Source organism: Mesoplodon mirus (genome assembly GCF_964341445.2).
Source record: "Mesoplodon mirus genome assembly, chromosome: 18".
Taxonomy (NCBI): Eukaryota; Metazoa; Chordata; class Mammalia; order Artiodactyla; family Ziphiidae; genus Mesoplodon; species Mesoplodon mirus.
This window is the reverse complement of record NC_138994.1, coordinates 4,289,356-4,316,562: the sequence shown is the minus strand read 5'-3', so window position 1 is coordinate 4,316,562 and position 27,207 is coordinate 4,289,356. Positions and strand designations below refer to the sequence as shown.

The following is a 27,207-nucleotide window of genomic DNA, read 5'->3' as shown; positions in this document are numbered from 1 at the left end:
AAGGGAGGAGAGGGAGACAGAGGCCAGCCCAGCCTTTATACCACCAATGTGATCGTGCTGTCTGGGTGGGTTTTTTCTGGATAGCTACTTCTAACTCAACGATTTCCTTGCCAAGGCAAGGAAAATGAGTCACACAGTAGACACTGCCTCTTCTTTCCCCCATCCTTCCCCAACTACCCCTGCCTACAGGGAGGAAATTACCCCATTCTGGTGGGTGGCCTTAGGAGTTTCTTTTTTTCTAAGCAAGAATGATCTGGTCATCAAAGGGCTCTCAGGTCAGAATCCCAACCAGTTTCCCCCCAATCCAAGAGCCAGGAAACTGGCAGTAGGCTCCTCGTTCAAGCTTTCCAAAGATTCCTAGCCAGTCCCTCCAGGAAAGAGGAACTGAATGTAGGTTAAGAGGTGAGCAGTAAAGGGATGGCTCAGAGCCACCCCAGACACAGGCCGGTGTCCAGCTGTTTTCCAAAATATATTTGCAAATGGAGAAAGTGGGTGTGGAGAAGGGACATTCCTCCCGCAACCCCCGAGACTGCCCCCCCACCCCGCTTCCACAATACCCACTCTCCACCGAGTCCTTATTTCATCTTAAAAAAAATAATAAAATAAAACAACCAAAAAAACATAAGTAAAAACAAAACCAAAAGAGCACTCTGTACAGGGACCGGATCTGGGCGCTGCTGCTGTCCCCTTCTTAGGGGCAGAGCTAGGTCTCAGGGAGTCTCTGCTCTGGTTCCTAGACACCCTCTTGGGGCCTCTTCCCTTCCTAGGCTCAGCTTCCCTGTCCTTCAGTGTCAGGTTCTGGAAGAAGTCGGGCTGGGCAGCTCCCTCAGGTAAGGAGACTGGCTGTGGCATCCAGTGGACCCTAGTGGCTGGGCCAGGGCTCCAGCATCAGTCAAGACTCCCCGGTGCCGTCCCCTCTTCCAGCCAGGATGGGCGGCTCTCAGCCACCTACGAGTTGGAAGAGGAAGGAAGATTGCTGGCATGGCAGGCTGCCCTGGATGTGATCCAAGGGCCCTCTCCCCGCCTCGTCCTGATGCAGGCCCGAAGTCAGGCCTTCCACACTCCCTGAGGGGCCAGCAGGGCCTCAGCGGCCCGGGCCTTTTGGCTCATACTGGTATGTCCAGACCCAGGTACTCGGGGTTCTCTGCTGTAGGGGTCCCTTCAAAGGTGCTGGGTGGAGAGCCCCGCTCTGATGGGTCCTGGTCCCAGTAATAGAGGTTGTCAAAGGCTGGGCTGAAGGCAGGAGAAGGGTGGGACTGAGGGGCAGCCCTGCCCCGGGGTGCCAAGTACTCGGGGTTCTCCACGGCAGCCCCAAAGGCAAAAACGTCTTTGACAACCCCATTCTTCCCAGGGGAGAGAGTCTTGGGCCTTTCCAGAGTGGAACCGGCAGGTCGAGGAGGAGGCCGTGGACCCTCTAGGGGTGAGGGGGGCTGTGGCCGAACCTCTGGCTGGTTCACGTATTCTGAAAGGACAAGAGAAGGAGGCTTGTTAGGGGGAGGAGCCCATGTGTTCTGGCTGCTGCCCCTGCCCCCAGAGTGGGCCCTGGGCTGAGCACCCCCAATCCCCACCTCCCAACCTCTCAGCTCGGGCCTGGACTCCATACCGGGCTGGGGGCTACAGGCCAGGGGGGCAACGTAGCCATCGGTCTCGGGAGGAAGCGGTACTGTGGGGTCCTCGCTGTACCGCTGCAGGGGGCTGGAGTCATGCTGGGGGAGGTTCTGCAGCCCCTTGGCTGCCCCCATTCCCAAGTCACCGTCAAACACATCAGAGCCAGCCCCTTCGGAAGGTGCCAGTGGAGACCTGGGGGGCTCCTCCTCCGAGGGCTCCAGACCCAGCGTCAGCTCACCACCGCCGCTCTGAGGACGAGAGAGAAGGTCATGACGGGGGTCATTCATGATGGAGACTTCACGGGAGGTGACAGGGTCACAGGAGATAAAAGGAAGTCGCCTTCGGGGTTTGACACAGTCACTGTGGCAAGAATGGGGTCCCAGCTGGAAAGCAGCAGGAATCCTTCTTGGGGATAATGGGGTCTCCTCCGTGAGAGGTGATGGTTGGGGGACACTGGAGAAGGGGACTCTAGTCCACTGGGGTCGGGGGAAGTAACCAGACACACCCACCACACTGTGACAGGGGGCACTGACCCTGGTGGACGTGCTGCGGTGCCTGCGGTGGGCTGTGCCCCCAGAGCCCGGGGCAGGGTCTGGGCAGAAGAAGCCTTGCTGGGGTACCAGGTACTCCTCAGCATCCACCAGGTCCCCCATGTCATCATCCTCCAGCAGCGAGCGGTAGAAGGTGCTGTCCAAGGGGCTGGTAGGGCCCAGGTCTTCATTCTGGGGAGGCGGGAGACAGAACGTGGCAGCCTCTCCCCAGCCCAGCCTCCCGAGGGAGGCTCAGGGAGTACCAGAGGTCTGACGAGTCAGGCAGGGGCTGGGCTTGGAAGCCTGGGACCCAGGAGTCATCTCCCTTTCCTCCCTCTAAGGGAGAGTGATCTTAGCCATAGGCAGGGATGGCGTGGAAAGGCCCAGTACCTGGATGACCACAAAGCGCTGGGGGTCCCTGGCCATGCGGGAGAATTCGGCCACCAACTCCCGGAACCTCGGCCGACATTCCGAGTCAATCATCCAACCTGGGGGCGGGCAGAGTCCAGCGTCTCAGTTCTGGCTGCAGCCTGTGTGCAGAGCCCCTCACCCCCACCCCCGGCCTAGACAACCCCAGTTACTAGAGTCCAAAGCCCTCAGGTGGTAGAGAAGAGGTACCAGACTCGGATCCTGAGAGAGAACCTTTGAGAATCTCTACTAGTTTCCCCTTTTTATTTTGCATTAAGTCTCTTTCTAGCTGGTCCTTGATAGCTCCTCTGGACTGGTACTGTAAAGGGAAGTGAGACCCTTTTGAGGCTGCATTAAACATATCATCCTGCTCTTGGCCCCCTCCCATGCCCCTTGTAGGCCCCTCCACCCGGGCCCTCCCACTCCTCCTCCAAGCAGCCGACCCAGCTCAACCACGCACATTTGACCATGATCATGTAGACATCAATGGTGCAGATGGGGGGCTGGGGCAGCCGTTCCCCCTTCTCCAGGAGGTCAGGGATCTCCCGGGCTGGGATCCCATCGTAAGGTTTGGCCCCAAAAGTCATCAGCTCCCACACAGTCACACCTGGGGCAGAGATGGGGTCAAGAGGTGGGGGGGAACAGAGGGAGCTTTAGTGTACTGAGCCCCAGAGGCTCTATCCAAGAGCCTGGCACCATGGGGGAAGGAGGGGAGGGATGCAGTGTCAAGGGCAGGAGATGCCCAGTCTTTCCGCAGCCCCTGGCAGACTGAGGCACTGGCAGCCCCTTCCTTCCTTCATGCTAAAGTGTCCATTAATTCGCTCCATCCCAGCTCTCATCCTTCCACCCGCATGCCCCCCGGGGCCACGGCTCGGTATCCACCCTTCCAACCCACCCCATCACACACCATAGCTCCACACATCACTCTGGTGGGTGAACCGCCGGCGGAGAATGGACTCCAACGCCATCCACTTGATGGGCACCTGGGAGAGCAGAGAAGGAAGTGCTCCAACCAGGTGTGGTGGGGAGGTGGCCGTTCTGAGGTCTCCCGGGGGCCAGACCCCACTCCCCCTTGCTTCACTCTGCTCCCTCCTCTGACCTTGCCCCCGTCCGCATGGTACTCTGTCTCGTCAATGTCCAGCAGCCGAGCCAGCCCGAAGTCTGTAATCTTGACATGGTTGGGACTCTTGACCAGCACATTCCGGGCAGCCAGGTCCCTGTGCACGAGTCGCACATCCTCCAAGTAGCTCATCCCCTGGGGTCAGAGGCATCTGTGTGGACTTCTGGACGCTCTGCCAGAACTCTCCCAGGAAACCTCCTCATCCTAGCTCTGAGTGGAGACAGAGGCTTGCTCCCAAGGGCACCCGCAGAGCCCCGGCCCCCAAAGTGCATACCTTGGCAATCTGCACACACCAGTTCAGCAGGTCCTGGGAGCCCAGGCGCCCGCGGTGCTCCCGGACGTGGTCTAGGAGGCAGCCATAGGGCATAAGCTGTGTCACCAGCTGCACCGTGGATGTCAGGCAGATGCCCAGAAGTCGGGACACGTATGGGGACCCTACACCAGCCATCACATATGCTTCCTGGGAGCAAGGGTACACACTGAGAGGGTGTGGGAAACCACTGGCCCCCAAACCACCACACACCCCTCCCGAGGGCTGAGCCGTGACTGGGGACCCTCAGTCAATCCAACCCCATTCGTCACAAACCAGAACCATGGCCCACAGACTCAGGAGGTTAAGAGGAGAGATCTGGGGGACCACAAAGTGTCTCCTAAAACCCCAGTGAAGACAGAGCCCACAGCCCAGACCTGCAGCCAGGGAGTCCGCGCTGTACTCCCAGCTGGAGAGGGTGGAAGGGCTTACGTCCAAGATTTCTTTGTTGGCTTTGGGGGATGTGTTTTCCCTCAACACTTTGATGGCCACTGGGATTTTCACATTTTCCCCATCGGGGATCCAGATGCCCTGGGCAGAGAGAGGAGGATGTGAGCAGGAAGAGGGTGGGCCAGATCCAACCTGCAGTCGTCCAAGGGGTCCCTACTTGTGCTCCCAATCCCCTTCCCCACCCTTGGGCCAACCCCATTACTTAGCAACAACCTCACCATTTCAGCCCACTCCCTATCCCCTTATACGTAACTGCCCTACCCAACAGAACCGCCCCCAGCCCCTGGCTGTCTTCCTCACAGAACCCTCGTCTGCGCCCTGACCGCACCCTCTGGGACCGCCCACCCAGGACTTAGGCCCCACCCCTGACCTTGTAGACGGTGCCAAAAGCTCCGGATCCAAGCACCTTCACCTTCCTCAGCTCCGTCTCTTTCAGGATCCGCATCTGAGCCTGATTTGGCATCGCTCCGCTCGGTGTCAGGGGCTCCACCAGCTGGGGTGAGGGGGTGGTGCGTCAGTGCCGCGGGCTGGGCTGCAGACCCCAGGCCACCGGAGAGGCCCTCGGACCGCCTCACCTCTGTCTCCTGCAGCAGCCTCCGCATCGTGTACTTGCGGATCTTCTGCCGCCTTCGCTTGATGAGGATGCCGAAGACCAGCCCCACGACAACGACCAGCAGAATGCCCACCACAGCAGCAATGATGGATGTCACAGGGCTGGGGGCAGGAGCTAGGGTCAGGGATTGGGGACCAGTCTGGGACAGGAGGGAGGAAGGGGTCCCATGGAGGGGCATAAAGGTCACTGGCATTTGGAAAGGGAAGTTGGAAGGGTGACGTGCAGGTTCCCATCCTGTTTCACCTACTCAAAAACCTCCCTTACTGCCTCCAGAAGGAGTCCAGACTCCTTGCTGGGCATTCAAAACCCTCTCCACCCACATCTCCAAATTGTTTATGCTCTTGCCCAGGGCTCTAGCCCAGGATTCTCAAACTTCCTGACAAAAATCACCAGGGAGCTTGTCAATACGCAAGACTCTGGAGCCCTATATACCCCCCAGACATTCTGATTGTGGTATGAGGTGGGGAATGTGCACCCAGTGATTCTGATATTCTAGCCAAATTTTCCACCCATAGGTCATGATTTCCACAGCTCCCAGCCTTTGTTAATTCTACCTGGACCATCATTTCTGCATGAGGTCATCTTTCAAGACTCAGCTCATCCTGGGATAGAAGGATCTCCTGGGTGCTGACCCTACATCATTGTCATCCTTGCCCCCTTCCCTTGCTTAGCCAAGGGCTGGCACATCACAGACCTCTAATGAACGCTTGTGTCATGGACAAATGCTTACCTAAGACATACTCCAATCTGTTTTTCTCCCCAAAGCCCTTCCCCAAACACCCCACTGCCTAGAAATCAAGTCCAGTGATGATGGACATCACAGGGCTTGTGGCCTCATGGTGAGGGAGAGCGTATGCCCTCCAAGATCCTGCCCGAACCTGATTCAGACTTCACCCCTTACTCCCTCCTCTGAGCTTACTCAGTGGCCCACGACAGCAGAACCTTCAGCAAACACGTCCTAGATTGTCCTGACCCCTCTCACCATGCTGCCTGGTTGCTTTCCTCCTAATGCAAGTGACATACCTGCCCCTCTTTCAAGACCTGGCTCCCATGCCACCTCCTCCTTGAAGCCTCCCACTGCCCCCAGGTAAGAAGTCATTGTCCCGTCCTCAGTGCTGTAGTTGTGCTCTCTTCTCAACGTGCTTTGAGTCCCAGGGAGCTGCAGGCTGCCTGTGTCCCTTAGGAGACCCCTACCTACTCGAGGGTGGGGAGGTGCTGGGTGTCTTCGCCATCTTTTCCTGTTCCCTGCCCCCCAAGCATCCCGAGCAGGTCCTCCGTCCACTGGTTGAAGCTAATTGACAGGAGGATCCTTAGTGGAAGAGTGGGCTGGGGAGGGACATGTGTCATGTCAGGAGACCCCCTCCCTATAGCAGTGACCACTCAGGGGCCGGAGGGGGACTGAGGGGCAACATGGGATGCGTCCTGGGGACCAGGCTGACCTGGCTCTCTGCTCGGCGGGGCAGCCCTTGTCATCCAGGTCCACACAGCTGCAGAAGAGAGAGAGTCCTGTCAACAAGGCTGGGAACCGCCTCTTGCACTCACTCAGCCTCACAATATCCCCAGAGGCGGGTGTAGCTGGGTTATGATCCCTATTTGACAAAGGCAGAAACTGGGCTCAAGGTCACCATGGCTCTTTCTACCACCCCACAGGGGAGGCCTTCTCCAGTCTGCAAACCTGCATCCCCTGCACCTCCCTGTCTTGGGTAGGAAGTGGGGGGCACCCAGAGGAGCATCAAGTCCAAAAGCTTGGCTATCCCCTCTGTAGAGGACGCCAGGAAGTAGTTGGGCACAACCTCCACCAAGGACAGTTTGACAATACTGTGACCCAGCAGTTCCACCTCTCAGGGTAGACCCTAAAAATGCCAACACCTGTACACTAGGGGGCATGTACAAGATGCTCACTTGTACATGGAGCTCAAGTGCAATAAACTGCACCCCCCCAAAAAAAAGGAGACAAGTTCAATGAATATCCCTCAAACAGGGACATGGTTAAATAATACTACATCCATACTGCAGATTGAGTAGTTAAAAAAAAAAAAAAAGGAGGTAGGTTCATGTGTACTCACAAGAAAGAACCTCTAAGATACATAAAGTGCCGGGACGGACGGGAAGCAAAGTGCAGAACTATATGTAGAGTACTATCCTATTTACATTTAAAAAATGCACACACTGGGCTTCCCTAGTGGCGCAGTGGTTGAGAGTCCGCCTGCCGATGTAGGGGACGCGGGTTCGTGCCCCGGTCCGGGAAGATCCCACATGCCGTGGAGCGGCTGGGCCCGTGAGCCATGGCCGCTGAGCCTGCGTGTCCGGAGCCTGTGCTCCGCAACGGGAGAGGCCACAACAGTGAGAGGCCCGCGTACTGCAAAAAAAAAAAAAAAAAAAATGCACACACACAAAAACCAAGACTGATGATATGTGAGTCAGATGAAATTGCTGAGAAATAGATGAGCTAGATGAAATTGCTGTTTCTTGATCATTTTTGACTTCCCAAAACAGCAATCTTCAACCTAACATAAACGTAAAATGCATTTTTGTAAATGTGTGGAGCACACCAGAGTGACCTGGTGGTTCTCCCCAGGGAGGGGAGGGTGGGGGACTGGGTGGGTGGGGGAGTGGACGAAAGGGCACTTCTGCTTTACAGTGTTTATACTTTGATACTGCTGAAAATGTGTATCACAAGAATGTATGCATGTATTCCATGTGTAATTAAAAACAATTAAGTGAAAAACAGAAAAAGAACAGGGCAGATCACTGTTAGGACATGGAAAACACTGCAAGAAAAATTGCAATGCTGAGTGAGAAAAAGTAATTTCCAAACAATACCTATGGTCTGTGATCCCACTTTGGGAAAAAGAAGTATATACTAGAATGTACACAGATAAAAACTGGAGAATAATAATAATAATATATAAACATATACTTTATATGTTATAATACGTATGTTAGTGTGTGCATAGATTAAAAAAACTAGAGGAAAAATATTGCAAGTTATTAACAGTGGGATAGAATTGCTAATACTATTCACTTTCATGCTTTAGTTAAAAATTTTTTAACAATGTGTTACTTTTGTGATCAGAAAAAAAAGATATGAAAAATTAAGGGTCTCGGGGTAAGCAAAGGCAGAGTTGTCCCACTTTTAGAATAAGAGCCCCAGAGAGGGTCCTGGAACGAAGCCTTTCTTTCCGTGGAAAAGGCCCTCAGACTCACGAGTGGGTGCAGTTGATGGGGCATGGCTGGCACATGCCCTCCTCATCTGGGAACTTCCAGATGGGCATGAAGGAGAGGTCAGGCTTCACACCACTGGGGCAGCGAGCCACGCAGAAGGGAGGATCCTTGTAGTGGGCGCAAGCCACACACTGGTCAGCCTCCTGGGAGGGGAGGAAGGGTTTGCGGGGGGCTGGCACCGACGCCCCCAGGGCAGCAGGACCAGGCCCTTGGGTCCCCTTTGTGCTTCCCTCGGTCGCTCAGCAGCACTGTTCACCTTGCTCCTGGGACAGCCCCAAACCTGCTGTGTCTGCTGCCCCTGTCCTGCACCCAGCTCCCCACCTTCAAAGCTTGATCCCCAGGCCTGCTGGGGTGGGGGCAGTGTATTACCTAAGGTATAACAGCAAGTAATAATGGTAACTAACTTGTGAAGACCTTTTCCTGTGCTCGGGCACTGTGCCAAACCCTATTTTGAGTTCATTCTCACTGCATCCCAATGGGGTGGGTACTAGTATAACGTTCATTTTACCAATGATCCAGTGCAAGTGGGGCCTGGATTTGAATCCAGGTCACCTGATGTCTAAGCCCCCAGGTCTAACCACCTTAGCACAGCCACGGCCAAGGGCACAGGCTTCCCTGGGCTGTCCCCAGCATCCCAGCCACCTTCCAGCCTCCTACCACCCTCCTACTGTTCAGGTCTGGGCTAGGAGCCCTCCCCAGGGGTATTTTACTGGACGTGGCCAGGTCCCTGGCAGCACCCCCAACCCTGCCCTGCTCCCCTCCCCCCAGCTCTGAGCGCACCAGCACCTCACCGAGCCAAAGCAGGTCACTGAGCCATTCTGGGGCTGACACTCGGGGTGGCATGGCAGACAGTACCTGTCCTTCACGTACTCCCGGGGGAGCCTGAGGAGAGGACGGCCAGTGCAGGGGTCTGGAAGGAGCCCCTGTGCACCCCCCAGCCCGGCCGCCCCCTCCTCTGCCCCGCATACCCCTGCAGTACTCGGCATTCTTCCACGCACTGCTGGCCCCGAAGGAACTGGCTGCAGTTGACGCACTGGGTGGGCCCTGGACCCCAACAGTGCCCGTGGGCACACAGCGGGTAGCAGGCCAGGCCCTCGCCCACTGCAGTGAGGAGGAAGGGGTCAGAGGGGACTCTCAGCGGAGACTCCAGGTCCAAGGGAGCTGGGGGAAGAGTCTGTGGGCATGGCTCTGAGCTGGAGAGGTGGGGATAGGTGCCACGCAAAGCAGGGAGAGAAAGAGGTCTGAGGTTCCAGGAACAGAGAGGAAAGGGAAGGGAGGGATGCCAAGGCAGTGTGGCAGGACCCTGCTAGAAGCCATGCCAAGAGGCCAGGCCAACCAGAGCTATGTCAAGGATGGTGCACCAGGGACAGGCAGTGCACACGCACAAGTAAGTCCCAGACTACTGCTGCCAGAGGCCCGTGGGCACGCCCGCGCAGCAGTGCTGGGCTCCCTGTCTTACCGCACTCGACCTCTGGCCGGTTGGCACTGTGGAGCAGGGCCTGGTGGGGGTTCCGGAAGAGCTGGTCCCAGGGCACCGTGTGTACAAAGCAGAGGCGGGCGTTGCGGTGGATGAGGACCAGCCCACTGCCCAGTTCCCGCAGCGAGCGCAGCCCCAGCCAGCGGATGCCCAGCCCTTGCAGGGTCAGTGAGTAGGCACCACTGTGGGAGAGGGAGTGCTCAAATGCAGGGGGGCAACGCACCACTGACCCCTCCCCGTCAGCAAGGGCTGCCCTCGCCTTCCTCCTGTCCCCAGCACACTCTGCAAACTTCCACGGGAGTGCTGCTGCTGGAGTCCCCAGGGAATAAGAACCCCCATTCCCCCCCTACACACTCAGAGCTTCTCCCGGGCCTCCCGGGGCAGCTCCTCCCCCGTCAGGCCTCCCTCCCCTGGTGCTCACTCATGCAGAATTCGTCCCCGGATTACTCGCAGATTCTGGAAGACATGGAGGTCCGGCAGGCTGTCTGGCCACGCTGAGATGTACAGGTAACCTGCAGGCACAGGGTGAGGCTAGGAGCGCGGGGACAGGACGAAGACCTCCCAGCCCCATCGGAGCAGGATTCAGAGAAACAGCTCACCTGTGATCTCCTCCAGAGACTCAAATACTCTGAGCTGCTCAGGCTGTAGGGGGGCAGTGTTAGAGGCTTGGTCCCTAGAAGGAGGATTAGGAGAGGGCCAAGAAGGGGGTGGGTAAGACCTCCCTCCACGAGCTGGCCCTGCCATCCTCCCCAACCTCCCCTCCACTTAAACCCGTTGCCCATCGAGCCCGGCTGTTCCCATCCTGAACTTCAAAGCCCAGGCCCTGGTTTGGCAAATATCAAAACAATGTTTATATCCTTTGATCTAGAAATTCTACTTCTAGGAATGTGGCCTAGAGAGACACTGGCCCCTGTTCCCAAAGGCATGTGCAAGGGAGAACTGTTTGTTAGAGGGAAAATAAAAAACCTAAGGAAATTAAACATTTAAAAATTTTTTAAATTTAAACTTAAAAAATTTTAAATTAAATACCTAAACACCCATCAGTAACTGGGGAGCTATTAAATATAATCCTGATCTATCCAGACTACACACGAAAAACTCACATTCAGGAGCATGTAGTATCTGCTGGGCACGGTTTTAGGAGCTTTACAAATATTAACTCATTTAAACTTTATAACACCTTATGAGGGCGGGACTATTTTTGCCCCCATTTAACAGATGAGGAAACTGAGACCCAGCAAGAAGGTCACATGATTAGTAAGTGATAGAAGCCAGGTCTCAAACCCAGGCAGCCTGGGCTCTTAGCTGCTACTCTTTGCTGCCACCTCTTCCACAGCTGTGCAAAGAACAAGGCAGCTGGACATGAACTAACTGTCGTAACCAGCTCTCCAAAGCCAGGGGCAGACAATATTCACAACAGGCTCCCATTTTAAATTAACCCTTTCCCCCAAATTACTAAAACTACGTTTCTCTGTGCGTGTGTATCCATATATGTGTGAATGGTCTAGAAGAACACACACAAACTGTTAACAGTGGTCTCCTCTAGAAAGGGGAGTAAAGGTGGAGAACGTGTTGAAGGGACTTTTCTCCTTTTTTTTTTTTTTTTGCGGTACGCAGGCCTCTCACTGTTGTGGCCTCTCCCGCTGCGGAGCACAGGCTCCGGACGCGCAGGCTCAGCGGCCATGGCTCACGGGCCCAGCCGCTCCGTGGCATGTGGGATCTTCCCGGACCAGGGCATGAACCCGCGTCCCCTGCATCGGCAGGCGGACTCTCAACCACTGCGCCACCAGGGAAGCCCTTCTCCTTTTTTAATACATATTTTTATTGAAGTATAATTCACATACAATAAATTGCAGATGTTTAGTGTGCAGTTTAATGAGTTTTGTCAAATGCATTCACACACCTATCCACCACCCCAACTGGTATACAGAACATTTCCATCACCCCAGAAATTTCCTTTGTGCCCTTTCCAGGCCCTCACCCTGGCGCAATCACTGTTCTGATTTCTCTCACCACACAGTGGTTTTGCCTATTCTAGAGCAAAGGGAATCATACAGTGTGGACTCTCTCTTGTCTGACTTATTTCGCTTAACATAATGTTTTTGAGACACATTCATGTTGTTTTATGTATCAGTAGGCCATTTCTTTTACTGCTGAGAATTTCACTGTATGGATATACCACCTTTTACAGTTGACCCTTGAACAACGCCTAGGTTACAGCACCAACCCCCCACAAAGTCGAAAATCCAAGTACAACTTTACAGTCAGCCCTCTGCATCCATGGTTCCAGATTCAAGCAACCCCAGACTGTGTAGTACTGCAGTACGGATTTATTGAAAAAAGTTCACATTTAAGTGGACCCACTTCAGTTCAAACCCATGATGTCCAAGGGTCAGCTTTATTGATTCCTTCAGCTATTGATATACATTTGCATTATTTCCAGTTTGGGGCCATTATGAATAAAGCTACTATGAACTCAAAGAGAATTTTACTTTATCTGGATGGTGTGACCTCCATACAAGTGCATATTCATAGATAACATGTCATTTATGAGAAAAATCCCAGGAATTCCTTGGCAGTCCAGTAGTTAGGACTCCTCGCTCTCATTGTCAAGGGCCTGGGTTCAATCCCTGGTTGGTGAACTAAGACCCAGCAAGTCGTGCGGCGCGGCCAAAGACAAACAAACAAACAAAAAGAAAAACTCCCCCCTGCAAAGTCCCTGCTGGTCTTCCACCTGCTTCCTTTGCACCCCTGGCCTCCCATCTCTGTCTCCCACCATCCCCAAGAAACGCTTCCACTTCTGGGGCCTCAGGATTCAGTGACTGCCCTGACGCTGCCTCAGACCATGTGCCCACCCTTAACTCTGAGTCTCCTTACCCCTCAAAGCTTTCCGGCAGAAACGCCAGGCTCCCAAAGATCTTCTTGCAGCCAGCAAACTCCTGGATGTTGGCACTGGTGACCGCCCTCACCTCCCGCAGGTGTTCCATGCCCAGACCATAGCACACTGTGGGGAGGGGGGCAGGGGGGCACCTCAGCCTCCACATGGAGCACCAGGAATTCAACCTCCTGGGTCCTGTCCACAGTCCCCTCCTGGGGCCACGTGCCCCCTCCCCACATTGGCAGAGACATGGGGGAGCTTGTGGGAGTGCTCAGGGGAGGGCCAGGGGCAGAGTCAGTGGGAGACTAGGACTGGGTCCCAGGAGGGTCTGAGGGAGGGTGGCACAGCGGACTAGGCCAGGCTGGGTGTGCAGGGGGCGGCCACTGGGTACCTCGGGCACAGGGCTTGCTGCATTTCTCACACCGCTGGGTTCCATCCTCAGCGGTCACCTCTTGGTTGTTCAGGGGACAAACCAGGGTGCAGGATCCCACGTCCGTAGACAGGTAGTTGTCTGAGGAGATCAAGATCGTCTGTCCACGTGCCCTGGCCTTTCAGCACCGCCCCCCACCACCATGAGCTGTGTGACCCTGCCCAGGTAGTACAGTAAGAATGATATCAACCGATACCGAAATGTCCTTACACCATATCTGAGCCCTGGACACTCGTCCACTCCTCACGACAACCCTGTGCAATAGGCACTGTTAGATCCCATTTTGCCAAAAGGGAAACCAAAGCGCAGAGTTTTCTGTAAGTTCCTCAAGGTCCCTGTGCTAGTAAGTGGAGGAGCCGGGAAGTGAACCCAAATGATCTAGCTCTACACTCCGTACTCTCACCCGCCATGGGGAGGGTACGACCAGGACCCAAGAGCCCACTGCTGTCTCCTGTGACAGGAGGAAAGAGGTCCCCAGGTCTGAGGCCAGTCCCTAAATGCCCGTCAGTAAGTAGGGGAGCTAGTAAATAAAACTCTGATCTATCTAGACCCTAGAGTAAAAATCAACATCTAGGGGGGCTCAGTATTGGCTGGGCACAGTTCTAAGAGCTTTGCAAATATTAACTCATTCAAACTTCATAACCACCTGGTGAGGATGGGACTATTTTGGCCCCCGCTTCACACATAAGGAAACCGAGACACAGCAAGAAGGTCACATGACTAATAAGGGGCTCAGGCCCAGGCAGTCTGGCTTCTGTGCATGGGCTCTTAGCTGCTATTCTTTGCTGCCACCTGCTCCACTGCTGTTGAAAGAACAAGGCAGCTCAATACGAACTGCCGTGACCAGCTCTCCAAAGCCAGGGGCGGACAGTACTCAGAACATGCTTCCATTTCCATAAACCAAAGCCCCCAGCAAAACTACTAAAAGTACGTCTCTCCCCGGCACTCACAAGGACAGGCGGTCACGCAGCTGGCGCCGAAGGTATAACGGCCCTCAGGGTTGGGCATGGACTCGAAGGTGTCCGTGTTGTAGGTGACCAGAGCTGGGCAGTGCAGCTCACAGATGCCACTGTGGTTGAAGTGGAGGCAGGCCTGGGGGACAGGCAGCTGGTGGGCACTGGGTTGTTTTGCCCTGGTGTGCCAGAGGGTTAGGGCAGCACCAGGCGGGATGCCCCTCCCCTTGCACCCCGAGGGCTGGGGCGCCGGGGGCACATACCAGACAGTCAGAGTGCTTGGGGCCCGTGCAGCCGGCAGCGCACTGCTCATGGCAGCAGTCAGTGGGCTGCGGGCCCTTACAGCGGGCACAGCCGCTGGCACAGACGGTTCGCGTCACTGTTGGGCAAAGGGCAGGATGAGGGCTGGGCGGCAGCCTAGGCACCGGGCCCCTCACCAGCATCACCTTCTGGGGAGACTTCCTGCCTCAGGGAAGATGCCGAGGCCCAGCACCCACCCGCCATGTCACCTTTATTCCCACCCAGCCCCTGCGCCCAGATTCCGGGCCTCCCTCTAACTCACAGCTCTGACAGTCCTTGGAACTTTCTCCCCAGCAGTGGGGAGCTTTACAAGCTGGAGAACAGGGTGGGCCTGGGGAGAGAAACAGAACGGCAGTGAGAGAGACAGAGACCAGGAGACAGAATGCACAGTGACGGAGAGACGCAGGCAGGAGGAGAACTCCAAAACCGGAGGCGCGATCTGGAAGCAGAGGGAGACAGGACAGAGAACCACAGAGAGGAGGAGACCCAGAGGAAAAGGAACTGGGTGGTGTTAGTGCGGCGGCGGCAGCGGGGGCATGGAGTAAGCCAGGAGTTTGGGGTCGGTGGGCTGCGTGAGAAAGACAGGCGGCTGCAGGCGGGGAGGAGCGTGGCTTACAGGCCCGTGAGCGGTTGGTGTCTATCAGCATGAGGGCCAGCTGGTTGTTCTTGTGGAAGATGTCCTTCCACAAAATAGTGTCCTGGTGGCAGAGCTGGGGGTTCCGCTGGATCAAGACCCCTCCCTTCAGGATCTCTGTGGGGCGGGCAATAATCAGGTGCTTCTTCCCCCATCTGTCATCTTCTGACCTCCCTTGGGGCCTGCCTGCCTTCTAAAAGGGGAGTGGGGCTCTTACACACGCCCCAGGTTCCTCGGGGAGCAGAGAAGACTCCTTCAGCATCTTTAAGCCCTACCAACACCACCCCACACGTGAACAAACGGAGATCCGGGGCGGAGTGAGTTGTCCGTGTCACAGTCTCCTCTCCTCCACCTCTACGCTGGGCACGTTGCTTAGCAGTTAAGAGAGTGAAATCCAGCCTCACCGCCACTAACTAGCTGTGGGACCTCAAGCAAGTCACGTATCCTCTGTAAACCTCAGTTTTCCCATCTGTAAAACGAGCATAACACTGATGCTTCCCTTGCAAGATTAAAGCACGACTGAAATGGGGTTATGCAGGTAAAGCACCTGGCGCTCAGAGTCTGGGACACTGTCAGCTCCAAGGCTGCCGCGTACAGTTACATAGGTTGTTCACCGTACATGTGCATTCAGCCAAGAAGTGGGCAAAAACCCAGCCTGCATCCTGACTATCAAGCTATGTGGGCTGGCACAAGCTGTGACTTCCTGGGAAGAAGGGAAATCTTTTTCGAATCCGCACAAGGGCGCCTCCCCTAGCTCCACCTGCATCCATCCGGAAGGGAGCCCAGTTCTTAGTCACACGAAGCGTCCCCATGGCTAACAGGGGCCCCGGGCAGCTCTCCATAACCAGCAGAAAGTTTCAATCATAAAGATGACCACCTGTGAGGCTTCGCAGCTGCAGCTCCCGCAGCCCTCCCGGAGCAGCGCGTGCAGCAGGGGTGGCGCTTTCCAGAAGGTCTCCGTTGTCCAGCACGGCCAGGGCATAGTTGTCCTCAAACAGCTGGGTGCCTCGCACGATCCTCAGCCTCTGCAGGGGGACCTGACTCACTCGGGTGTGAGCAATGAGCACGTAGCCCTGCACCTCCTGGATCTCCTGGGAGGAGACAGGGTAGGGTAGGGCTGAGGCAGGTCCAGGCCCTGGACCTTACCACCCCCCACCCCAAGGCCTCCTCAAGGTTACCCTGTGCTTGGGGATCTTGGGCAAGGCCCCCAGCCACTGAGCAGTCCTGCTCCCTCAGGCATAAAATGCAGATCAAGGCCACTCCCCACCTCCCCGAACCAGATTCTAGTATGATCAAGAAAGAAAATGGTTGGGGCTTCCCTGGTGGCGCAGTGGTTGAGAATATGGCTGCTAACGCAGGGGACACGGGTTCGAGCCCTGGTCTTGGAGGATACCACATGCCGCGGAGCAACTAGGCCCATGAGCCACAACTACTGAGCCTGCACGTCTGGAGCCTGTGCTCCGCAACAAGAGAGGCCGTGACAGTGAGAGGCCCGCGCACCGCGATGAAAAGTGGACCCCGCTTGCCACAACTAGAGAAAGCCCTTGCAAGGAAACGAAGACCCAACACAGCAAAAATAAATAAAATAAATTAATAAACTCCTACCCCCAACATCTTCAAAAAAAAAAAAAAGAAAAAAAGAAAGAAAATGGCAGGGGAACACTCTGTAAGCAAGCGCCCCACCCTCTCTGCATCTCAGTTTCTTCATCTGTAAAGGAAAGGCCCGGACGAGATGATGTTTGTGATTTGACAGACTAAGCATCGCACCTGAGGCCCCGCTCCAGGGCACCATGGACGCAACCCAGAGGCTGGTTTCCATTCTCTCTCCTGCTCCTGACCCTTTCACATCCATTTTCCATGTGATCTTCAAAATGGGCCCCCCAGGGAGTTCAAGCATGTCTGTTGCTCCCAATATACAGATAGGGAAACTGAGATCCAGGGAAGCCAAGGGCCTAGACCACATTCACATGGCTTGTCAGTGGCAGAACTGGACCGGGAACCCGCCAGCCCTTTCATTACTCCGGGTAGGAGGGGGACAGTGGCTGGGGCATTTGGACAACGGAAGGTGATCATGCTGGCAAGACCACCCAGAGATGTCCACAGCCAGCCACATTGTAGAGAAGGAGTCAACTGGTCTTGCAGTAGGATGGACGGGGGTTAGACAACAGAAAGGACTTCCCAGTTGAGGAGCCACCACAAAAGAGGAAATACAGGGTGGGGAAAGCTCTTCTACCACCCATCTGCAAGCAGAGGGCTCAGCCCAGCAGGAAACAGGGCCTGGCTGGGTTCTGCCCATGGGCCTCACCTGCAGGAAGGAGAGGCTGGCATTAGCGGGCAGGTAGGTGAGCTCCAGGTTACCCTGCACCACCTGACAGCCCTGGTAGAGGTGGCGGAGCATGTCCAGGTGGGTCTCGGGACTGGTCGGCAGCCGCAGCTTCATGTCTGTGCCGGTGCACACTGGCAGGAGAGAGGAGATGGGTCAGAGGGCACTGCCCAGTGAGCTTTGCCAACCTGGCCACCTCTGCCAACCTACTCCCCAGAGTCATGCCACCGCAGACAGCGAGAAAGCACAACAGAAGGATCCCTCCTCCCGTGTCCCTTGTACCCACAGAACGTGCAACAGTAAAAGAAAGTTCGCAAACTTGGGAAGAGGAGGCACATCAGGGGAGAAGCTCCCCTGACTTGGCCCATCCTGAGCATCCAGAGGGGGCCTCACTGTGCCAGCCTTAGGGAGCTTGCCTGTTCGATCCAGGGTGTTGGCTGGCAAAGAAAGCCTCCCTTTGTCCCAAAGGCACAACTCAGGGCCAACGGGTAAAAATCCCCCAAGAGAGGCGATGATGAATCATGAATCCTCTGGATACCCCTTGACCCTCTCCCGAGCAAACAACGCCACCCACATGCCAACCTCCTGGCAAGGGATACCCACCCCTGCAATGCCACCCAGAAAGTGGGGAAGGAAAGTCAGCTGGAGTCATAGCTGGGGCATGGGGACCACCAGGGTCCTGGTCACTGCAGGGACTTCTGGAATTCCCCCAGGCAGAGAAAAGGAACATCAGATCCCAACTATGGGCATCCGGACCCGAGCTGCAGATGCTGAGCCAGAGTGCTGCCTACTCCAAAGGCTCCTACACTGGTACCTCACCCTTGCCACCTCCTCAGGGCAAGACTCCAGAACCAGCTGGCAGAATCTATGCCACGAAACTCCTGCCACAAGGGCATTACGTCAGCCCTGTGTACCTGACTGGTGCCAACCACCAGCCAAGGGGCATCAGGATGAACTGCCGCCCAGTCCACCCGGACCCCAGCCCAGTGTCCCTGAGACCAGAAGTACTCACTAAGCCCAGGGATACTAGAAAGGGTAAACTACCCCGGGTAAGGGGGCGCTCTGGGCAACAGCTGGCACCATGCCTGCCAGCAGTGGGGGAGATTAAAGTGCCCAGTTAAACCCGTTTTTCTGCTCTGGTGAGAAGATGAATCACCTGGCACATCTTGCCCAGGAGGGTGTGCCAGGGGGAGGTGGGTGGGGTGCACCCCCAGATCCACATATCCACAGGTGCCTGAGCGGCCCTGAATTCCTGTTGGTCCCCACTCCACCTCCCACGGACTACGTGCAGATTCAGGGGGACAGCACAGTGGCTGACTTTGAGGTCTGACCCCAGGGCTCCTGCTCTCCCAGCAGCTTGGAGCCTAAGGTCAAATCCTGGGGGGTAATAAGAGATACCCCCTGCCTCCAGAAATCAGGGGAAAGGCTGGTGGGACAAGCCCCCAGGGTTCTGGTCTGGGCCAATGGCCACTAGCTGGCAGCCTCCCAGGAGCACCTAGAGTGGTCTCTGTTCCCACCCCTCTGGCCAGATAGGGAAGGAAGCAAAGAGGGAGGAATGGGAGGACCCAGAAATAGAACTCAAGGGTCCCTCCCCCCAGACTCCCAAGAGAAACAGGAGCCGGGGATGGCAGGCCAGGCCCAAAAATAACGCCCGCTGCCAGGACCTCCTCCAGCCTCAGCAGCTTCAGCTGCTTTGTAGGCACAGCTGTCTCCAGGCCTAGACCCCAAGGCCCTGGCCCAAGCTCGGGACAGGGACTGGCAGAGCTGGGGCAGGGGCCCGTCTCCACCCCCTGTGCCCTCTGCCGCCTCGAAGCGACACCAGCTGCAGTAGCCAGGCAATAGGAAAACTACAGGGAACACTAGGCAGGCACTCTGGGCGGAGCCTCATCCTCCAGAGGCTGGGATGACGGCGTCGGTTTTGCAGAGAAGGAAACTGAGGTTGCCGGGGGTTATTCTCCCAAGATCAGAAAGTTTGTGAGCAATAGAGGGAGGATTTGAACTCGAGTCTGCGCCGACTTCAAACCCCACATTCCTTCCACTAGACCTAACTGCACACACACCCCTCCCCACACCCTGTTCAAAGGTAAATACACACCAGCTCTGTTGATGCCACCGATTACATTATAGGCTTCGGGCAGGGCCGAGTGGCTGAGCTGGGTGGGAGGACCAGAAAGAGCAGGAGCCCCGCCCCACGAGTTTGTTTGTGTCCGTTTTTGAGTCTGATTCAGACTAAATGTTTGCAACAGGTGGTAAAGTTGGGACCCTGAGACCTACTCCCAGGGAGCTGGAGGCTTGGGGGCTAACACCCTCCAACCTGACACCTCCTCTACCTCCACACCTCCCTCCCCCTCCCCAGTCCTCGCCATGGTCCCCATATCCACTCTGCCCCCGGCTGATTTTCTGGGGCCGGGGTAGGAGGTCCTGTTCCACACAGGGGAGCGTTTTGTCTCCAGAGCACCTGTCCCTCAGGAGCCTCGACCTCCAGATCTCTGGGGCAGTCAGTGTGAGGCAGGAGCGACCCGGAGCCAGGGACACAGTGAGCCCTGAACAAGTGTTCGCGGGATGAATGAATGAATGAGCTTCAATCAAGAGTCTCCAAACCAAAAGGGACCAGTTGAGGTCACCGTGTCCAGCCCTCTCTTCAGAGGCTGGTCACGGCCCCCATGTCCCTCTAGCTGGATGTTAGTGGTCAGGTCCCAGCTCTGGGACGTTCTCAAGTGGGTTCTTTCTTCCCCACCAGCCTTCAGCCCCAGCTGCCTCTCTTGCTCACCAGCATGAAAGCCAACACTTCCTTTGGTTTCCATGAACAATACCTGCACCCCCAAAGCTCACCTCTCCCAGACCCCGTGGGGCCAGAGCCCATTCCAGTGACACCAGGACTCACCCACCACCCACGCCTGGGGCCGGGGCTCAGGTCATTAGGCCACAACCCTAGCTGGGCCACTCACGGTGTGACCTTGATCAAGTCCCTGGCTCTCGAGGGCAGAGGCCAAATCAGATTCACCTCGATGTCCAGCAGTGCCTGTGACTTAGTAGGCACTCAGTGAATATTTACTGACCTGACCTTGACTGTGAGGGGGGGATTATGACAACTCTTGCTCTCTGCAGAGAAATTACATGAGAGTTAAATGAGGTAATGAATCAAGAAACAGTCTGTAAACGTGACAAGGCTTTGTAAACAGAGCTGGGGCAACACAACATTGGCGATAATAATTCTCCCACTCCTTAAGAGAGCACGCACCCCTCACCCTGTCTCAGCTCTCTTCCCAGGGGTGGGGAGGAAAGGTGGCCTACTAAGAGATGGGGGTGTCACCCCGGAGGGGCTTCCCACAGGGCAGGGAGGGGGATCTTTTTCCAGGTCATCCCAGCACCCAGGGCCAGGCACAACCAGCCTGGCCCTACACCAGCTCCCCAGCCCCAGCCCGACACTGGTCCCTCCCTCACCCGTAGCCCTGTAGGTCCCACTGGCCTCTGGCCTGCTCCTGCCCTCAGTCCCCTGCCATGCCCGGAGGGCCCAAGAGGAAGGCAGACATGGGCTGGTACAGGGAAGGAGAGGACTCCAAAGCCAAGAGGGAACCTGGTGGGGGGCAAGGAGCAGCTCACCCTCATTTTCTAAAGCCCAGATAAGGGAGGTCCTTCACCTGAATAACAAAACAGCACCTCTGCCCGAGTCTGGCCACCTGACTGCCCCTGAGGCTTTGCTTAACCCATTCCTGTCGAAGGGAATAAGACTTTGATCAACGCTTAATGCCTCCTCATCGGAGTCTAAAAATGCCCTGGACATTACTGGGTGGCTGGGAAGCCTTGGCTAAGTCACTTCGTTTCTTTGAACTTCAGTTTTCTCATCTGTGCACCTACTTCACAGGATTGTTGCAGAGATGAAATGAAACTGTAATGGATGAGAACCAGGCAAATAGGAAGCACGCTGTACTTTTCTAAAAGGCAAGGCAAGAGAAGTTCATATAGCAGAGGTGTGGGCAATTCCAAACCAAGAGAAAATCAACGGTGCTCCGTATCTGACTTTGTAATACAATGTATTTTCTCTTTCGGCATTTGATCCTATCTTTCAATTATTTTTTTTTGAATATTAAAATGAGGTTACTTGCCCTGAGTATAGCAAGAAGAAAGAGGCTGTTGGGAGAATCATTCAGGAATTAAACTATGAGCTCTGCAAGATGTGTTTGCTGCACTTTGCAAAACCTTGGCCTCTAAGAAAAGAAAATCCCAACCCTCCGGGCCCTCCCCATCTCCCTTTCCCCCACATGCCTGCGCCAGCCCTCAGCCCTGGCATATACCAGGCGTGCTAGAGGCAGCTGAGTGGGGCTCTGCCATTTCAGCCATCCCCCTGCACAACACACCCAACACCTCTCTCTGCACCCAGCACTGCAGGCCGAGGGGTGAGGAAGACCTGAGAAGCTCCCTGTCAATGGCGGGAGAACCGACCGCTCAGATGCCAGCACTGCACCAACCCAGCCACCCTCCCCCTGCTCGACCTCCAGGCCCAGGTGAGGAGTGCAGCGGCTCAGGCTGACAGCCCAGCCTTGCCTTGCCTGCCTCACGCTTCTCAGAAGGTCAGGGGTGAAGACGCCTGTCTGGGAAGCAGGGAGGGGAAGGGGAGGTTCCTGGGAAAGAGAAGCCTCCTTCCTTCAGAGAGAAGGCTGCGCGGGGGCACCTCCGCTATTTACAGCAGCTCTTGAGGGAGTTCCTTGAGAGGGCAGAGTTCAGCAGGGAGACTGCTGTTTGGCCACACAAAGCCCAGACACACAAACACACAGACCACACAACTCAAGAACACCCTAGTATAGACATCCCTCAGATAACACAGCAGAGCTCTGACAGAGGGGCCCTCGGGCAACACACAGACAGCCCGACACCCACCCCTTCTGCAGACTCCCTGATCCGTGAAGACCACCCACTACTCCTAGAACATTCTCAGTCTGCCTTCTCCACAACCAGGCCATGTAGGGAGCAGCGTCCCCCCAGTGTTCAGGGTAGAAGAATATAGTGATTTTGAAGCTGTGGTTGGGGGTTGCACTGCCTGGGGTCCAATCTGGGATCCACCAATTATTTGCTGCTACTTCACCTCTTGAAGCCCGGGTCTTCAAGCCTGGAAAATGGGCACACTAGTTAGGACTTCTCTTATAGGGTGGTTCTGAGGATGAAAGCAGGGGAACCCAGACAAAACACGCACAGCACCTGGCACACAGTGTAGTTCCGGTACGCGTGAGCCTTCACCGTTATCGCACCCAGACGGACAGATGGGGCAAGACACACACTGCACCCCACCCCAGCACCCTTCCCCATACACAGCACAAAGGAAAAGGCAGGACAACCCGGCCCTCGACATACCCGCATCTGGCCCCGTTCCTTACCCTCCCCCTCCCTCCAAGTGCCCAGGAATCCCTCCCTCAGAACCCTCCCACTTTATGCCCCAGACCAGGAAGCCCACCGCCACCCCTCCGTGACCCACGCTCTCCAAGTCACAAAGCACAGAGTCCCTAAGTCGGCCCTAACGAGACGTTCAAAACAAACGTCTCCCCCTTCCCCCACGCCCGTCTCCGGCGTGAGGCAAGTCTGCAGTCGGACTGGCCACCCTCTGCTCCCCGGCTCTGGCTGGACAGGTTGCTTTCCCCACCTCCCCCCTCCACACCCCGATCGTGCCAGAAGCTGGAGTAACTCAACCCAGTCGGCCGAAAGGGGGCGGGGAGGGGGCCGGGCAGAAGGGACCCCCAGGAATCCAGCCCAGTCCAGTCTGGAGGCGGAGGCTGCCAACTGGAAAGGCTTTGAGAGAGGAGCCTGAGGGGGCTCAAGAAGGGAAAACACACACACACACACACACACACACACACACACACACACCCTGCAATACACCCTTTGAGGGAAACTTTCTGAACAATTTCAGAGACCTTGTTTGACAAGTTCCGGAGCCGTCGCAGGGTCTGCAAAGCACAAGTCCCTCGAATGGGACGTCTAGAGCCGCTCCGGTGTAATCGCCCCCCTGCCCCACCTTCTCTGGCCCCTCCGAGCCCGAGGGCCGGCGGCTCTGAGCCCCCGGACTGTCCGAAACTTCGGGTCGGGAAGCTCCGATGGCCCCTCTGTTCCCGTCTGACCAGGGATTTAGACGGGGGTCCCAGGCTGCACGGGCCCGTCGCCGCTCCCTGCCCTCCCCACCCCAGACCCACCTCGGGTGCCCGCGGCTCCGGGGGGCAGGAGGGCGAGGAGGAGCCCCCAGCGGCACCAGGCCGCCAGCTCCATGGTGCTCACTGCGGCTCCGTCCCCATGGCTCCGGCTAGACCAGGCGGCGAGGGCGCCGGGCGGGCGAGGGGAGGGGGCCGGGCGCTCGCGCCGGAAACAGCACCCAGCGCAGGGGCGGCCGGCGGCCTCGGGGGGTCTTCTCGGCTCTGTGCGCACGATGGAGGGAACCTCAGCTCCACAACTTCATTCCTGTACTTCCTCGACGCAGCCCTCCTCCTCCACCTCCTCCTCCTCCCGTGATTGGGAGCCAGCGCGCTCGCAGGTCCACCCCCCACCCCCCACCCCCTCCAACCGCATTCCAGCAAGTCCCTGGGAGTGGCAACTCCCGGCTTCACTTTCTCCCTCTCTCCGCGCGGGCCTGGGTGACGTTGCTGCCAGCGCCCGGACTCCAGGGTTGCCCGCAGCAGTTCTCACCCGTTTCCATGGAGAACCCCCCAAAGCAGAGGAGGGTGATGGCGCCCCTCCCCCGGAGTCCGGGGCAAACGCTTTAGCCTGCCATTCTTAACTTTCTTTTAAGTTGCAGGTTTTATCTTAAACATTCCTGGCCGTTTGCATCCTGCTCCATCCCATGCCTATTTGTTTTAATATCAAATAATGGTTTTCCTACCGCATCCTCAGGTAAAAATGTTAGTCAAGGAGGGGGATGTGTTGCGTTTAACCTGTGGCTTCCAGGACTCCCTGGCATGCCTTCTCGAATCTTCTAGATATCTTTTCCAGTCTGAAAAGCATGCTTTTAAGGGGGTCTGCAAGTTTGGGGAGAGAGTCAATTTGGAGAAACCTACATCTCAATCCTTCAAAGAACATCCTTGTTTCTTTACGGGGCACTCAGCACCCAATTCATCCAAGGTTCCTCCTTTGTCCCTTGCCTTTTATTAGTCTGCTTAATTCCACCTCCCCACCCTGCATTCCACCTGGAGCCCCTGACCCAGTTACTAAGACCCGGTCGGGGGTCTCATGGGGGTGGGGATGGAAGGAAGGCGTGTTTTTGTTGGAAATGCCAACAAAATATTGCCCGAGATACACTTATCCTAACAAATTATTTGTTGTTTATCTGAAATTCAAATTTAACTGGGCATCCTTATTTTTATTTGCTAAAGCTGACAACTCTAGTTGGAATGCTCAGACTTGAGCATGCCTGTGCTGGTCAAGAGGGGATCAGAGGCACCTACTGGGAGCTGCAGAATGAAGGACATTAGCATCTCTTAAACTGCTTCCTTATTCTTAGCGTGATTCTAGGAAGGCACTTTCACAGTAGGGGACTTGAGAACACGGCACTCTGGGATCAGAATGACCTCGGTTCAAATCTCAATTCCACCACGGGTTAGCTGTGTGACCTTACACAAGCGACTGAGCTTCTCTGGGTCTCAGTTGGCTCACTTGTAAAATAGCATCTGGCACACTGTGCTAGGGGTTAAAGGAGATAATACTCCTGAAGCTGTACTTAGCACATAGTAATTGCTCGAAAAGTGGTCTCAGGTTTAGTTATACTGGGACAGATCCAGGTTTTGTGGGACCTGAAGCTTATGAAATTTGGAGGACTCTCTTTAAGAAAAGGAAAGCAAAGTTATAAATACAAAATTAGACACATAAATGCAAATGAGGGGCCTGAAGCTTACCCCTCTTTAACACCATGGTAAGTCCACCTCTGGCTCTAATCAGTGATGATCAAACTGCAGGTCAGTATCCATTAGAAGGTTGGTTGTGAAACCAATTTCAATGATCAGGACAAGTCTTTCTTTCTTTCTTTTTTATTTTATTTATTTATTTATTTATTTATTTATTTTTATTTTTTTTTTGTGGTACGCGGGCCTCTCACTGTTGTGGCCTCTCCCGTTGCGGAGCACAGGCTCTGGACGCGCAGGCTCAGCGGCCATGGCTCACGGGCCTAGCCGCTCCGCGGCATGTGGGATCTTCCCGGACCGGGGCACGAGCCCGTATCCCCTGCATCGGCAGGCGGACTCTCAACCACTGCGCCACCAGGGAAGCCCTATTTTATTTATTTATTTAGTTTTTAAAAAAAATAAATTTATTTTTTTATTTTATTTTATTTTTTAATTTTTGGCTGTGTTGGGTCTTCATTGCTGCACGCGGGCTTTTTCTAGTTGCGGCAAGCAGGGGCTACTCTTTGTTGCAGTGCATGGGCTCTAGGCGCGTGGGCTTCAGTAGTTGTGGCTCTCAGTAGTATGGCACATGGGTTAGTTGCTCCGCGGTATGTGGGATCTTCCCTGCCCAGGGCTCGAACCCGTGTTCCCTGCATTGGCAGGCGGATTCTTAACCACTGTGCCACCAGGGAAGTCCCAGTTAGTTAGTTTTTGAGAAATAGAATGGAATAGAAGATTGACTACAGGTAAGTGGGGTAAGGACATGTGTGTCCTGGGTGATGAGGTACAATGGATTTATTCTTTGGATTATAGTCATGAATGTTCAAGAAATAGTGCTGTGTATGGGGACACAGTGGCCCTTTGGGATGGGCATCAATATCCCTATTTTCTCTAGGGTTAGAGTTAGAGTTAGGATGAGGGTGAGGGGCAAGGAAACGGAGGCTCAAACACGTTAAACAATTTGCCCAAGACATTCTCAGGGCTAATGAGGGAAAAGGTGAACAGCCAGCAAAGCCAGCCCCTCACCCTCACCCCAATACCCAGCCCAGGACCTAGTCAAGGTGCTGCTCAGACACACAGCCTCTCAGCCCTTCAGGGAGAGGAGACACGCTCTGGCTCCAAGAGTCACTTGCTGGTCGCACACTGAAGGACTTGCACTGGGCGCCCAAGCTTGAGGCTTCAAGAGACCATCAGGGTCTTAGAGTCAGGGTTAGAGATGTCCTGTCTCCCCTGGGCCCCATGCTCCCTGCCATTGTGTTGGGAGGGCTTGTCCTGTCGGGAAAGCTGCTGTGATGGCATCCTTTCCTGAGTCCCCTACTCGGTGCCACCATCTGTCCTAGAGCCACACTCCTCATCTCACTGAGTCCTCTGGCGGGGTGTTATCTTTCCCCATCTTGCAGAAGAGGAACCCCTTGGATCCCGAGGTAACTGAGCCATGAGACTTTGGCTTTATCCATTCGGCTCCAGAGCCCGGAATCAAGGGTGCATGAACCCACCCTCCCTGTGGGTCCCTGCACAGGAGTCAGAGGGGGGTCCTCCAAGAAATCCGGGCAACTACTGGTCCCTCCCTCCACAAAGATCCCGCCTCCCCACCCCCTACTCCTGCCTTGGCCAGACAAGCCCACCCTCTCCCGCATCCCAGATCCCAGCAGGCAACTTGGTCTGGAGACAATGCTCAGTCCTAGATGGCTGCTTAGGGAGGCGGAGCCAGTGGGAGTGGGGGCTGGAGTGGGGATGGGGGAGGAGCGGGGGTCAGAACTCACGCCCCTGGAGGAGGCTCCAGCGGGGCTGAGTTTCCCAAATAGAATGAACCCATTCAGAGCCAGGAAGGAAAGGGAAAAAACCTTGTCTGGCATTTGACAAGAGGAAGGGGGGCAGGGGTGGGAGCTGCTGATTCGCTTCTCCCCTCAACTGCCCCTCCAGCAGGGCCTGCCAGGGCAGCCAAGGAAAGGGGATATCTGAGGGACAAAGGCGGCGGGGGGGGGGGGGGGAGTAGGGGGGTGCCCTCGGGAGGAGAAGGGAGGGGGCCAGGGGACATCCAGGGTTGCTGGAGGAGCCTAAGAGTTTGCCAGAAGGGTCCCGTGAGGGACCC

At 55.7% G+C, this 27,207-nt stretch overlaps 1 protein-coding gene across 1 annotated transcript; it reads right to left on the bottom strand.

Annotated features, from left to right (window-relative positions):
- Window positions 1-30: 30 nt before the first annotated feature.
- ERBB2 (erb-b2 receptor tyrosine kinase 2) lies at window positions 31-23,753 on the bottom strand. Its single transcript, XM_082602974.1, has 27 exons — window positions 23,442-23,753; window positions 17,242-17,393; window positions 15,814-16,027; window positions 14,919-15,053; window positions 14,565-14,633; window positions 14,266-14,381; window positions 14,000-14,141; window positions 13,011-13,130; window positions 12,619-12,745; window positions 10,341-10,414; window positions 10,163-10,253; window positions 9,724-9,923; window positions 9,233-9,365; window positions 9,056-9,146; window positions 8,247-8,407; window positions 6,479-6,526; window positions 5,002-5,140; window positions 4,797-4,919; window positions 4,409-4,507; window positions 3,941-4,126; window positions 3,646-3,801; window positions 3,454-3,529; window positions 3,007-3,153; window positions 2,529-2,626; window positions 2,142-2,330; window positions 1,604-1,856; window positions 31-1,462 (listed from the first exon to the last, which is right to left on the bottom strand). Exons 1-27 carry the CDS (start codon window positions 23,512-23,514, stop codon window positions 1,107-1,109), a joined length of 3,768 nt encoding a protein of 1,255 aa, XP_082459100.1. The 5' UTR covers window positions 23,515-23,753; the 3' UTR covers window positions 31-1,106.
- Between the last annotated feature and the right edge of the window lie 3,454 nt (window positions 23,754-27,207).

What these genes read in the sequence shown, in the direction of transcription:
- ERBB2 (XM_082602974.1), bottom strand. Translation starts at nt 23,514, where the DNA reads ATGGAGCTGGCGGCCTGGTGCCGCTGGGGGCTCCTCCTCGCCCTCCTG. An exon ending in GGCTGCTGCAGGAGACAGAG is followed by an intron (nt 4,920 to 5,001) that starts GTGAGGCGGTCC and finishes CCCTCACCCCAG; the next exon opens with CTGGTGGAGCCCCTGACACC. An exon ending in CTACATGATCATGGTCAAAT is followed by an intron (nt 2,627 to 3,006) that starts GTGCGTGGTTGA and finishes GCCCGCCCCCAG; the next exon opens with GTTGGATGATTGACTCGGAA.